This window comes from Neodiprion lecontei, chromosome 1 (genome assembly GCF_021901455.1).
Source record: "Neodiprion lecontei isolate iyNeoLeco1 chromosome 1, iyNeoLeco1.1, whole genome shotgun sequence".
NCBI classification, from domain to species: Eukaryota; Metazoa; Arthropoda; class Insecta; order Hymenoptera; family Diprionidae; genus Neodiprion; species Neodiprion lecontei.
In genome coordinates, this window is record NC_060260.1 from 10496851 (window position 1) to 10510000 (window position 13150).

Genomic DNA, 13150 nt, shown 5'->3' on the forward strand with positions numbered 1-13150 from the left:
TCTCAAAACACAAACATTACATTAGTTGTTGATATTTATACTAAATACAACAAATCCTTATTTCAGGTTCGACTTTAAGGGAATTATAGATTACATTTTTTACTCCAAACAAAGCATGGTACCTCTTGGACTCCTTGGTCCGTTGAGTGCAGATTGGTTTAGGGAGCACAAGGTTGTTGGATGTCCCCATCCCCATGTGCCCTCTGGTACGTAATACTTTTAGTACTCTTTCAAGAGTAACTTAACATTGAATCACTACCGAGCAAAATCTATAAGTTCTCGCTGTGTTTTGTCTAACATCAGACTGTCGCCAATAATTGGAATTTATTTCAGACCACTTCCCGCTGCTAGTGGAGCTAGAAATGACCCCTACAGTAGGAACAAGCAACGGATTGATCTCACGCAGGTAGCAGCTGCTACGATCTAGGCCCAAGTAACAATAATAAAAAATGAATAATATTAATATTGATAATAGTAATAGTAACAATAATAATATTAATAATAATAATAATAATAGTAATAATGCTAACGCTAATGATAATAAAATTGAAATCCTCATCGCTCCTTCTCTTACATTCTGGCTCTAGCAATACAACTCACAGTTGACAACTACTCTACTTGTAATAGTAAAATATAACAATACATATATACTCCATATTGCCGCACATTCAAAACAAACGTCGACGAATATTTTATAGCGACCAGGCTAGCGGAGTCATGTTGTAATGCGTTTAGTTCTCATGTATAGTGGTATTGCATTTTTAATAAGTAACTTCTCCTTATTAAGGATATCGTAATGTCTATTATTATCATCATAATATGTAGATACCTATTTTCCTACAAAAGATGCGAAAAAAAAAATGAAAAATGAAAAGACAAAAAAAGATAAGTGAGAAAAAAAACAAATAATTCCGATTAAACCTCTGTGATATCGATACATAAATAAAAAAAAAAAAAAACAAATAAAAGAAAGAAAAAAAAGTTTAAAAAAAAAACAAAAAGAAAAAAAAACAATTGGAACAATTTCACATATTTAATTAACGAGTTAGTAGTTACTAGAAGCAACATGCCAATATCTTCCTAAATGGCATTACAACATACTCCCAGAGCTGACCTTATGATGTGAATGCTGCCATCCACTGAGAGATATTGTATTTTTTAAAAAATAAAACAAAAGTTGAACAAAAAATATAATAACAAACACGCTGTACCGGGCTGTGCGAAGTGATTGGAGTTGACTTAAACAATTTCAGTACAAGTACAAATCTGTTCTTATTGGCCACGTATATTGATAATTGATAATGTTATCGTGTAAGAATGTAGGTAATATAATAGTATCAAGTGTAATTTATAAGTAATCATATAATGTAATAATGTTTTCACATACCACGGGTATCGGTCGTATCATCGTATCGTCGTATCGTCGTGCTTCTGAATTTTTCGTTGATATCCATTTCACCAGCGATCATTGGGTTCCATTAATTATTGTATAGCATGCCGTTCTAACTACTTCGCGTTGATCATTTAGTTACGTCCGAACGTACCAAGAGAAGCAGACAGTAGTATTTTAATTCGTAGATTTGTTTTCAGAAATTCAAAAACCTTGCAGCCACAGTTTAAATGCTATTACAGATTTTAATATTTTCTACTAATGATAAACATAACAATCATGTTATTAACAATAATAATAATAATTATAACAGCAGAAACCGGTATACTTTTAGTTTTAGCAGTGGTGACGGTGACCCAATTTACAATTTAAAAAATCTCAATTACGTTACGTTTAGATAGATTAATATCCACATATTTACCATATGCTATGTGTGTTTGATTATTTTCACTTACATTCTCTCCGACACATGACAAAGGGCCCACATGTTACGACTAGAACGAAAACGTCGTCTCAACAAATTAACCAACTGAATATACCTATATATGTATATATGTTTACTAAAAATACAGTGCTTTTCAATCGCTTCAGCTTACATTGGATTTAACAGAATGGCAAGTTAAAATCTAGTACACAGATTTGTATGTTGTAGATAAGAGAAATTGATTTCCGAAAATGAACCTGTTTAGCGGAATTAGTTATGCGTTGTTGAATACCTTTGAATAGTCGCACGAATTTGCTGAAATAGAATATACACTTCATAACTTCTTGATACGAAGACGCGTTGTGATGTTACCGCCTTGGTCACTGTAGCGTTGCTTTCGTTATTCCTACTCCTTTCTTCTCTGCATTGGCAATTCAAAATTTACATGACAATTATCATAGTGACAGATTAATTATAATCCCTTGTCATTCGTAGGACCAATTTATGTATTCAATCCGGGTCTTTGTCGTTCGTACAGGTAAAATTGCATTGAGTTGTAATGCGTACCATAATGACCGGAGCTCAAAACTATAGAACAAAATACTTAATTCTTCCATAATAATCTATTCGGGAAAACTAGACGGGTTATACTGTTACTATGCTAACAATTTTGATACAGATTGAAGAAAGAGAGGTTGAAGGTTTGAGGTCGAAGGTTTGATATCTAAAAAATAAATTTTATACCCATAAGTTGAACGTAAGTTTCAAAAGAAACATGGCAAATTGTATAAATGCAGTACAGACACACACGTTGTACAATGTAATAACTATTCACCGCGTTAAACTCACGTCTCCTGTCAACGGGCGTTGAAAACGGAAAAATTATCATTGTTAAGTAATGTATTAATAAAATTGATATACCAAGTGTGGAAATGTGCAAAATTTTGTTGCACCTACAAACATAATATTAATTATATTATGTATTGTCAATGGATTTTTCAAAGATGAAGAAAAATCAACTGCGAAATACTTTGATTAGCTCATAAATATTAGTTGTGTCCACACAATAATTGTAGTAAATGTTGTATAAAGTAGGCAATTGCATTATAGTTTGAATAACTTGAGATATGGAGGACATTCTGTATTTATATATAATTGATTTGTTTTAAGTCTGATAAATAAGAGGGAAAAACCCAATCATTTTTCATATGCTAATTTGATACTTGACATGTTACAAATTAGAATTATTTTTCAAACAAATTCAACATAGGTCATAATTTGAAATGTATTTTTCCTTTCCAAAATATTCAAACTTTTCTATCCATTCTACTCGTGTTTCATATGACAAAGATCACGAAGATCAGTGTAACTCATAACAGTCGTGCAATTAAGCTAAACAATAATTATATCTTCTAATTACTTTCACATTTCTGCATCTCTTTCTTTTTCTTTCGCTTCACTTCCCCCCTTTTTTTTCTCTTTTTTTCATTTTACACACATACGTGAAATATTTGTATTCACTTTTCATTTTTTTCTGAAATCTGAATTCTGCTTGTGCAAAAGCTCAATTCCTATTATTCTTATTATTACGTCAAGTGTAACGTACAACCTGCAAACAATCAAGGTTCTTTAGGAATGTGCAATTATTATTGAATAATTTCGAGGAGACAGAAAAACATTTTTACGAAAAGACCTAAAAAACACAACGAGGGCCATTCCATCTACATCCGGCAACTTGTCTAACCCGACCATCACTAATTGTTATCAGCCTTTTTTTCGTCAAGTTTGAAGTTCCAGGCACTCGTGTAACTTAACTGTTGCCTATTCTAACTGCAGTATAAACTTGAAATATAGTTCGGTAAGTTTCGAGGAGTGGCCGGATATCACTGGATTGACCTCTGCTTGAATATTTTTTGCACTCATTTTCAGTGCGAATCTCTTGATTTACGTTGAAAAATTTTTTGTTAATTCAGAAATGCTTTTATTATACATGTAAGAAGTACGTATACTTATGTTAGAAACCAATTTGCTCTCGGGCATTTTGGAAATAGGAGTAAGTCCATAATACGTTTCAGAATTAGTCTTGAGATCGTATTGGATTGCAATAACTGCAATGTGTCGTCTTAGAACTTTAGCACTGTGTTATTATAGGCGCACAAGTAACGTATTATTTCAATTTCTGCAACGGTTCCATCACAAATTATTTTAATACATGCTATATTACGGTAAACATGTAATTGAGCTACTGCTGGTATAATAAACCAGTAATTTAAACTTTTAACATAATCGTGCTGAATTAGATCCTTCGGTTTTTGATAATATCAATGAGTTTTGTGAATGTGTTATAAAAAGGAAACATTTTTACTGGCTCATTTCATTTTGAGAAACCGATTGATTTTCAATTTATGTTGTAAAGACAATGGAATGCTTAGTACGAAGTGATAGTTATCAACAATTGGTGAACAATTGTCGTTTTACTTTACTGAATCATTATATGCATAAGTAGACTTACCATAAACTACACACACACACACACATACACACACAAACACACACACACGCGTATATATTTATATATAAATATTATATTGTAATATATATGATAATATAATATTTATATATACATGTATACATATATATATATATATAAATATTATGTATATCGTACGGTACCTTGCCGAAATTTTAGACGAATTCAACAAATTGTAAAGAAAAAGCATTTATATAAAATCGATGTATGTTCGCGCGATGTGTGATTCAGTGTGATTTTGTACAAACCGACTGGATTACGAAATTGATTGAATGTACAATGTTTTCATGAATGATATATGTCACTTATGCCAAGCTTATAAAACCTATTATATCATTATAATATTGGATCATCCTTACATAAAGTAAGTTTACTAAGTACCTTTTAATCTCTAATGTAATGGGATTACATTCGAATACGGTCTTCTTTTCTAATGATTTATTGATAATATTGAGATATACGTGAGAAATGGAACCATCATGGTCGATTGCGATTTTGCTTCAAGCGATTGATAATTATTTAACGTTGGCCAAAGTACATTATAGAGTCATACATATCTATAAGAGTACCATTCTTTGTTCCAGTGGAGTGGTCTCGCACAATATTTATTTCGTTTGTTTCGCATGTAATCCCTTTTCATCGAGATTTAAAATCTAACATTAGAAAAAGTGAAATTGATGAAGAAAATTAAGCACATTAATTACCGCATTCACCAATGAAGCGACAAGTTTGAACTGAAAGTTTTTTTTATAGTAATATCACTTACGGTACGCTGCAGGTATTGAACACGCACTAAATTTATACTGAAATCGCGGATGATGTGGTATACGTCGTAATCATATACAGCTGAAAATCTAAATGGAAATCAGTGAGCCACTTGACAATTTTTGATGACACGTTGACACTCATTGCTTGCTATGTTGCTAAACAGCAGTAATTCTTCTTCAAAACCCAGATTTCTTGTAACGAAATCTTCCAATTAAACATCAACAATAAGATTCAATTGCATTTCTTCATTCGATTCATGATATACTATACAAATTCAATTACTTTTTTGCTGGTACCATAATAGTCATATTCCATCTTTATATTTTGAATTGAAATTACGTATTATTAGTCACGAAAGGGACTGTTTTGTTAGTAAGTTAGTTTACGTATGCTTATCTCGTTTGAGGTAATAAATTCTCTACCTTCAAGTCTCACAATTAGCTACGATAATAACAAGTCTCTGCGGTAAAACAAAATGATCCATTCAGAAATAAATCTGTTGTAGAAATTTAGCATAAGTTTTATTGAATAAATATCTATAAATTACATTGGCTCAAATAATATTTGAAATATAATCTGTGTACAGCATTGTGTAGTAATAAGCTAAAAGCAATATACAGAATGTCCCACTTTGGACAGACTAGTTGTTTATCTCTGAGCCCAGAATCGTTATATGGATGAGTATTTTACACCAAAGTTTCATGGCATCATGGACTCAGTCAGTGATAATGCTTTAACTTCTCAGAAATAGCTGCCAAGCGTCCATTTTTTGAAATTTGAATCCGGTTTTTTTCTCCTTTTTGGCACAAAAGGTGCGTCCCTCGTCAAAACAAGTTCAAATATGTTATAATTTTGAATATGTTTTCTACTGACATCATCACCATATCGCATATTTTTGAGCTGGCATTTTACAGATTTAGATTAACGATTCAATTCCACAAACAAGATATTATAAAAAGAAACATAATATAATAGTTAAAAAGGCAAGATGAAAGTATGAAAACTAAAGTATGTAAAAAAGTACTCATATACAAAAGTATATGTTTGAATTTGTCCGGATGTGCGCTACAGCTTTTGTTCTAAAAAAACAAACGTGATTTCTGTATTAATCACCGAAGTAAATGATGCCATAACATGTCTCTCCTTCAATCACGAAAATTTTATGTAAAACATTTTTTCGCTAACGCTCCTAGTTTCAGAGGTGTTTGACTGGTTTGTTAAAAATGGAACAATGCTCGTATTAAAATTTCTCATCATTTATAAATTGTCAAATTTAAGGTATTGGTTAGCTGATATGCCTGATTGTGAAAGTGTCATCAACCGTGTGGCAGCAAATACTAGCCAAATATGATGATCAATGAATTGCTGTTCTCATTTAGATAAATACGAAAATATTCGAATGCACATGTACAACCATGAATGTTGTACGAGTTACCTACTATGACTTTTCTACTTTCAATGACCAGTCGACAAAATTTTGGATCTAAGATCCGGCACTAGCTACTGGTATCAGTGATATGTATTTCATTTTATCTGTTGGGGAATATTTTTATTCTGGAAAATGAAATTCTTGGTAAACAACTTGTGCAAAAAGAACAATCGCTCTACTGTAAATAGTTTGTAACTCCTTTGGATTCCCGAACAAACGCGAGAATCTTATAATTCGACATTTAATAGTAGAATCCTTGGTACACTGAGAATAATAGTCCTCTAGATTATAGTTATAAGTTTTTGATTAACATGGCCCAAATTCTTATTATGCCTTATTTTAAATCAAAGCATTTACTTAGTTACTAATTACAGATCATTTATAAAGGTGATATCAAAAACATTTGGACAAAGTGCAATCAAATCCAGTTTCACGAGAGTTCCAAAGTTTTTGCGGTTTTATAGTGAGCAAATTTTTCGTTTCACTGAGTGCATATTGACGCCTGAAAAAGAAAATTTTGCAAAATTGGTTCAACATTTTTAGTACGAGATCTGAAAATGAAATAAAACCTATTTAGTATATTCATTTTCACTTACCAATACATCACTGCAATTTCAATGTGCATACGGCATTTTATTCTAGATATTATTAGGTAGATATATTTACTTAAATCAATTGTTAGTTACTTCAATTATCAAAGTGATATCTTAAATAAGTTCAGAAACTTGTCATAGACGAATAGATTCATCACATGGCTCGTCAAATTTAACTTGATAACAAAATTACTTCAATGAATTATGATCATTATCTAAAACTAGGGCAATGTTTTCAACATGATTGTTTTAATACAGTAATTTCTGAATGCATATTGTTCCACAGCAATTTCGTAATAGTCTTATGAACTAATTACGGTTTTCACCAGATTCGTATTACTCACTGATATTATAAGCCAGTAGAGGATCTGTTTCTTCAATTAGGTCTCGCTTTAATATCTAACTGCTTCTTCATGTCAAGAGTTCAAAATTAATGTGTAGCAATTAATGAATTGTTCATAATGTTAAAACAAGAATTACATAGGTTGGAATATGCCACTATTAACGTAACGTGTATTTTACCAACATTTTCGGATATTTGTTCTAACTTGTAATTTGAGTGAATAAACACAATTTTATTTACTCAATCGTAATAATGAATGTAAATTTATGCCATAATTAGAAGGAAAAAAAAACTGCGTTTGAACTCAAAGAAAATTTTGGTTAAACTTTGGCTATTGGATGGCATATACATATATGTACTCTTGATATGAAGAAATTCCGTTTACAAAAAATACAACCGACTGAATTCGCGAGACCTGATCAAACGTTGAGCAATGTGAGTTGTAAAGGCATGTAAAAGAGAGAATATAAATAAAACATAAAAGAACAAATTGAGATTAGATCTTGTCTGATCGATCCGTGGATTCATGTGTAATAGAGTAGCTCTACTTGTTTTTAGACTCGATATAATCCACTTTAGGGTGACTTGTACTTTATTTTCTATAAATGCAATTACCGCATATGAACTGCATTTACGTTATGATCGAATGTAACAATTTATCGAACAAATAAACGGTAAATTAAACATACGCAATTGATATTCGATTTGTCCAAATTTGTCTAATTATACAGATTTAACCTTATATAGGAAATTTTTGTCAACAACGCAAATAAAAGTGCTTTTCCTATCTTGCAGAGAGAATCTTGTAAAACCTATGCAATGTGAAAAAGGTACGTGTGTTCGGGCATATTTCGATTCAATTCAACGTCAAAACTGTTTACCATTTTTCATCATTTATATACACATGTTTATTCTATTAATTTTCATCCGTATACACAATACTATTTAAATATATTTGAAAATCACATCTTTCCTGTCATCTACAGTTTGAAGCTCTAATTTAATTGGGCATTGGAGCCAATAACTGAGGAGTTCCTCTGTGTAACCAATCAGAAAATACATCTTCCTGGTAGCGATGCCTCTTCGAATGATTCCAGCAATTCTAATTATGTTATGCTGGCGTTTGATAATAACTTCGCTGACAAATAATGAATGCCATGTTCCTGTTACAAAACGACGGATGAAGACGTCTTCAAGTAAAGTTTCTGCCGGTCTGTTACCATCAGTCATGTTTGCTGGAGGGAAGAGGTAAAGAAATAAAATTAAAAACAATTATACAGAAGCAAATGAAATAATGTTGACTTGTTAAGACTGATATTACTGTTTGACATTCTCAGTCCCTTTCTTTCAAACTATTACAATGTCGTTTGTCTACCACGACAGTTTCAGAGACAGTTTTTTGAACAGGGGTAACATTTTACTACACACGATTCATGAGCATGAAGTTGGTACCATTGACAGAATGAAGTACATGTTAACAATAGTTAGTTTGCAGCTATTGTTTCGATAAATAGAAGCATACTCACTTTGTACCTACGACTCCTGCAAACTAATTCTAAAGTAGCATATGATCTATTTGTTTCTTTGATAATTCGTTACGCTCACACTAGTAACTTCAAGCCTGTATGAATTTAGCATCAAATGAATCCGCAAACACATAAAAACTTAAATCTGAGTTCCGTACAAGTGTTCCACGAATTCCACCCCTTCCTGTGAGCGATGTAGTGAGGAGGATTGGCCATCTCATAGGTGAGTGGCCTGTCCCGCTTCGTCGTCACTCGATATCTGCCTGCCACTACTTTTGCAGCAACTGGTGTCACGTGGATTTGTCTTTGGATGCATGCTTTTTCTAACCCTGGAAGTGCCTGGGGAGAGTTATAGCTTTTAAAAGTGGTCTATGTTCAATCGAAGCGTTTCTAACTTCACTTAACCTCAAACATCGCTAATCACACAAAGTTTTTTAAAGCGAACCTAATTCGAATGGAATTCACTAACCATCATAATATGCTATTACTCACATTGCGGAGGCTCACTATTAGAGCCATATTTGTCTGTTCGTTATTCTTTCGTCCAGAACCTGCTATCGAACTTAGCCGCGTTCTTCCTTCCTTAGTTTGTTGATGTTCTCGAAAGAATACCTGTGCGGATTAAGACGCGCCAACTAAATCATAGTATAAATTCAGTGATGCGAACCACCGAAGTACAGAATATTGCCAAATGCGATTTGAGCTCAGAGCATATACTGTATATGCTCTAAGATGATAGCCGCCTGGCAGCGCTCCTAAGCTTATAATAAGCCTAAGCAACGTGGTACAAGTAAGCAAATCGAAATTCAAAATAATTCCAGTCTCTCCCCCGACCTGGAAACAGATGAATGTGGAGATGCGCAGTCGGCAGTATTGGATTGCGCAAGTATACTAGGCTTAGCAGCGCTACCGGGCGGCTGCCAAATATTGGCTCACCGCAAACCACGGGACTGGATAGGAGTTCGGTATCCTATCCTCTAATGTTCTTGGTACATATATTGACTGAAGAACATAAAGACTGATACCCCTGGATAAATTTGTGTGACCAGTTTTCGGCGGGCAAATGGGGCCCAGGTGGGCCTGGGAGCGTCGAAGGGTTCTGCTCTATCGACTCTACCTAACGAGCTCGCACTGACATTCGTAGTAGCCAAAGTAGTGTCGGTATGAAAGCTTGAGATTGAGTTGTCAATTGCGATTTAGAACTGTCGATCAGCTCGATCATCCCCGTGAGATAAAGCGTATCCGCGTCCACCGCCAACCATCCCCAACTACCTTCGAGCACCACCAACCACCATCAAACACCGCCGACCTCCTTTGTCCTCCTCGACCACCTCGGCCGACTCCGCTTCCTCTTCCGCCACCCCCTCGTGGTCGTCGTCGTCCTCGACCACCACCGATCACCGCTTACCGCCGCCAAACACCTCCTACCACCTCCTACCACCTCCGAACACCACCTACCACCGCCAACCACCTCCTGCAATCGCCAACAAGCTCTGACCACCTCCTACCATTTCCGAACACCTCCTACCTCCCACTGCCGCCTCCGACCATCGCCGACCACCTTCTACCACCCCCTACCACCTCCTACCAGCGCCGGCCACCTCCTACCATTTCCGAACTCCTCCAACCACCTCAGATCACCGCCGACCACCTACGTCCTCCTTGTCCACCTCGCCCTCCCCGCGCTCGCTCGTCGGCCACGTCGTCCAAGTCCTCCGCGACCTCCGCCGATCACCGCCAACCACCGCCAAACACCTCCTACGTTGACTGAAGAATATAAAGACAGTTGCCCTAATGGGCTTTGGTGTAACAGCCGAAGAGAAGAATTATTCATTTCAAAATGGGATCCTAGTCGACACGCGCTCGATGTATTCCATAACATTAATATTCATAATTATTCCAACAACTTTTCATTTGCTCTCTGGATCTTGAATTTTCGTAGGCATATAATCGAAACGCTGTTTTAGCTAGTCGCAAGTGAAGTATCTACGTTGGGTAGAAAAGCAGAATTGTTTTTCGAAAAGTGTTCGGATGCAAAAATATTCAGAGTAACTGTAATACATCACGGATGCGCTAATTTCGATCGAGATGAAATGGATGCTCCGTATATGACACAGTATTTAACGCTGCGTAGTGATTTAAAGACCTAAAAAGGTGATAGGGAGAGAAAGAACGAAGCTTCGTAACATTTCGAGTGTATTTTAAAACACATTTGAAAGATACGAGCAAAATTTTTCATCATCCAACTGTCGCAGAACGGCAGCGTTATCATCTGACTCGTTAACTGAAGGATATATCTTCGTGCGTATTTCTTGTATGAAATGTGAAAACTAAAATCATTATACATCATATCATATCATCATACATCATACATCATACATCGTACATCATACATCATCATACATCATACATCATACATAGTATTAAAGGTCGAAACCAAAGTTCCGATGTCGGATGTTCAGAAAGTGACGTTACCAACTTAGAATCAGCTAGCCGAATTCCTCAGTCTGGAAACAACCGCGCAGTAGAGCGGACGGATGAGAGTCGCGCTCCGCAAATTTCGAGTACCGGGTTCTCAACCTCTCGGATCCCGCGCTTCGGGTCCGCTACGTATTTCGAGTACCGGGTTCTCAACCTCCCGGATCTACAATAAATTATTTCAATTCGTTTTTCGCGCAAGCCGAAATTCAGTAGCTGTCAGTCCGCTAATAAAATTTCTCGACTTCCAGGATAAGCGCTCCGTGGTTCCTGGTTCACGTTTACAATAAATTATTTCAATTCGTTTTTCGCGCAAGCCGAAATTCAGTAGCTGTCAGTCCGCTAATAAAATTTCTCGACTTCCAGGATAAGCGCTCCGTGGTTCCTGGTTCACGTTTACAATAAATTATTTCAATTCGTTTTTCGCGCAAGCCGAAATTCAGTAGCTGTCAGTCCGCTAATAAAATTTCTCGACTTCCAGGATAAGCGCTCCGTGGTTCATGGTTCACGTTTACAATAAATTATTTCAATTCGTTTTTCGCGCAAGCCGAAATTCAGTAGCTGTCAGTCCGCTAATAAAATTTCTCGACTTCCAGGATAAGCGCTCCGTGGTTCCTGGTTCACGTTTACAATAAATTATTTCAATTCGTTTTTCGCGCAAGCCCATATTCAGTAGCTGTCAGTCCGCTAATAAAATTTCTCGACTTCCAGGATAAGCGCTCCGTGGTTCCTGGTTCACGTTTACAATAAATTATTTCAATTCGTTTTTCGCGCAAGCCCATATTCAGTAGCTGTCAGTCCGCGAATAAAATTTCTCGACTTCCAGGATAAGCGCTCCGTGGTTCCTGGTTCACGTTTACAATAAATTATTTCAATTCGTTTTTCGCGCAAGCCGAAATTCAGTAGCTGTCAGTCCGCGAATAAAATTTCTCGACTTCCAGGATAAGCGCTCCGTGGTTCATGGTTCACGTTTACAATAAATTATTTCAATTCGTTTTTCGCGCAAGCCGAAATTCAGTAGCTGTCACTGCGCTAATAAAATTTCTCGACTTCCAGGATAAGCGCTCCGTGGTTCCTGGTTCACGTTTACAATAAATTATTTCAATTCGTTTTTCGCGCAACCCCAAATTCAGTAGCTGTCACTGCGCTAATAAAATTTCTCGACTTCCAGGATAAGCGCTCCGTGGTTCCTGGTTCACGTTTACAATAAATTATTTCAATTCGTTTTTCGCGCAAGCCGAAATTCAGTAGCTGTCAGTCCGCTAATAAAATTTCTCGACTTCCAGGATAAGCGCTCCGTGGTTCCTGGTTCACGTTTACAATAAATTATTTCAATTCGTTTTTCGCGCAAGCCGAAATTCAGTAGCTGTCAGTCCGCTAATAAAATTTCTCGACTTCCAGGATAAGCGCTCCGTGGTTCCTGGTTCACGTTTACAATAAATTATTTCAATTCGTTTTTCGCGCAACCCCAAATTCAGTAGCTGTCACTGCGCTAATAAAATTTCTCGACTTCCAGGATAAGCGCTCCGTGGTTCCTGGTTCACGTTTACAATAAATTATTTCAATTCGTTTTTCGCGCAAGCCGAAATTCAGTAGCTGTCAGTCCGCGAATAAAATTTCTCGACTTCCAGGATAAGCGCTCCGTGGTTCATGGTTCACGTTTACAATA

The 13150-nt window shown here is 35.8% G+C and overlaps 3 protein-coding genes across 5 annotated transcripts in view; 2 read left to right on the forward strand and 1 right to left on the reverse strand.

Moving 5' to 3' along the window:
• The window catches only part of LOC107227623 (CCR4-NOT transcription complex subunit 6-like), a 505041-nt gene extending 504110 nt beyond the window's left edge, over positions 1–931 (forward strand). For all 3 annotated transcript variants that reach the window (XM_046742294.1, XM_015668823.2, XM_046742302.1), the window contains 2 exons: positions 67–206; positions 334–931. In XM_046742294.1, the coding sequence (XP_046598250.1) occupies positions 67–206; positions 334–410 (217 nt within the window). In that variant the 3' untranslated portion in view covers positions 411–931. The remainder of the gene's footprint in view (positions 1–66; positions 207–333) is intronic.
• Positions 932–7641: 6710 nt separating this feature from the next.
• On the reverse strand, positions 7642–10386 carry LOC107227620 (28S ribosomal protein S24, mitochondrial). The gene is made up of 4 exons (XM_015668820.2): positions 10276–10386; positions 9496–9615; positions 9162–9342; positions 7642–8712 (listed from the first exon to the last, which is right to left on the reverse strand). Exons 2-4 carry the CDS (start codon positions 9520–9522, stop codon positions 8423–8425), a joined length of 498 nt encoding a protein of 165 aa, XP_015524306.1. The 5' UTR covers positions 9523–9615; positions 10276–10386; the 3' UTR covers positions 7642–8422.
• Positions 9852–10774, forward strand: LOC124294385 (leucine-rich repeat extensin-like protein 5). Its single transcript, XM_046739333.1, has 2 exons — positions 9852–9992; positions 10217–10774. The coding sequence occupies exons 1-2, from the start codon at positions 9852–9854 to the stop codon at positions 10772–10774; spliced, it is 699 nt and encodes a 232-aa protein (XP_046595289.1).
• The last annotated feature ends 2376 nt before the right edge of the window (positions 10775–13150 follow it).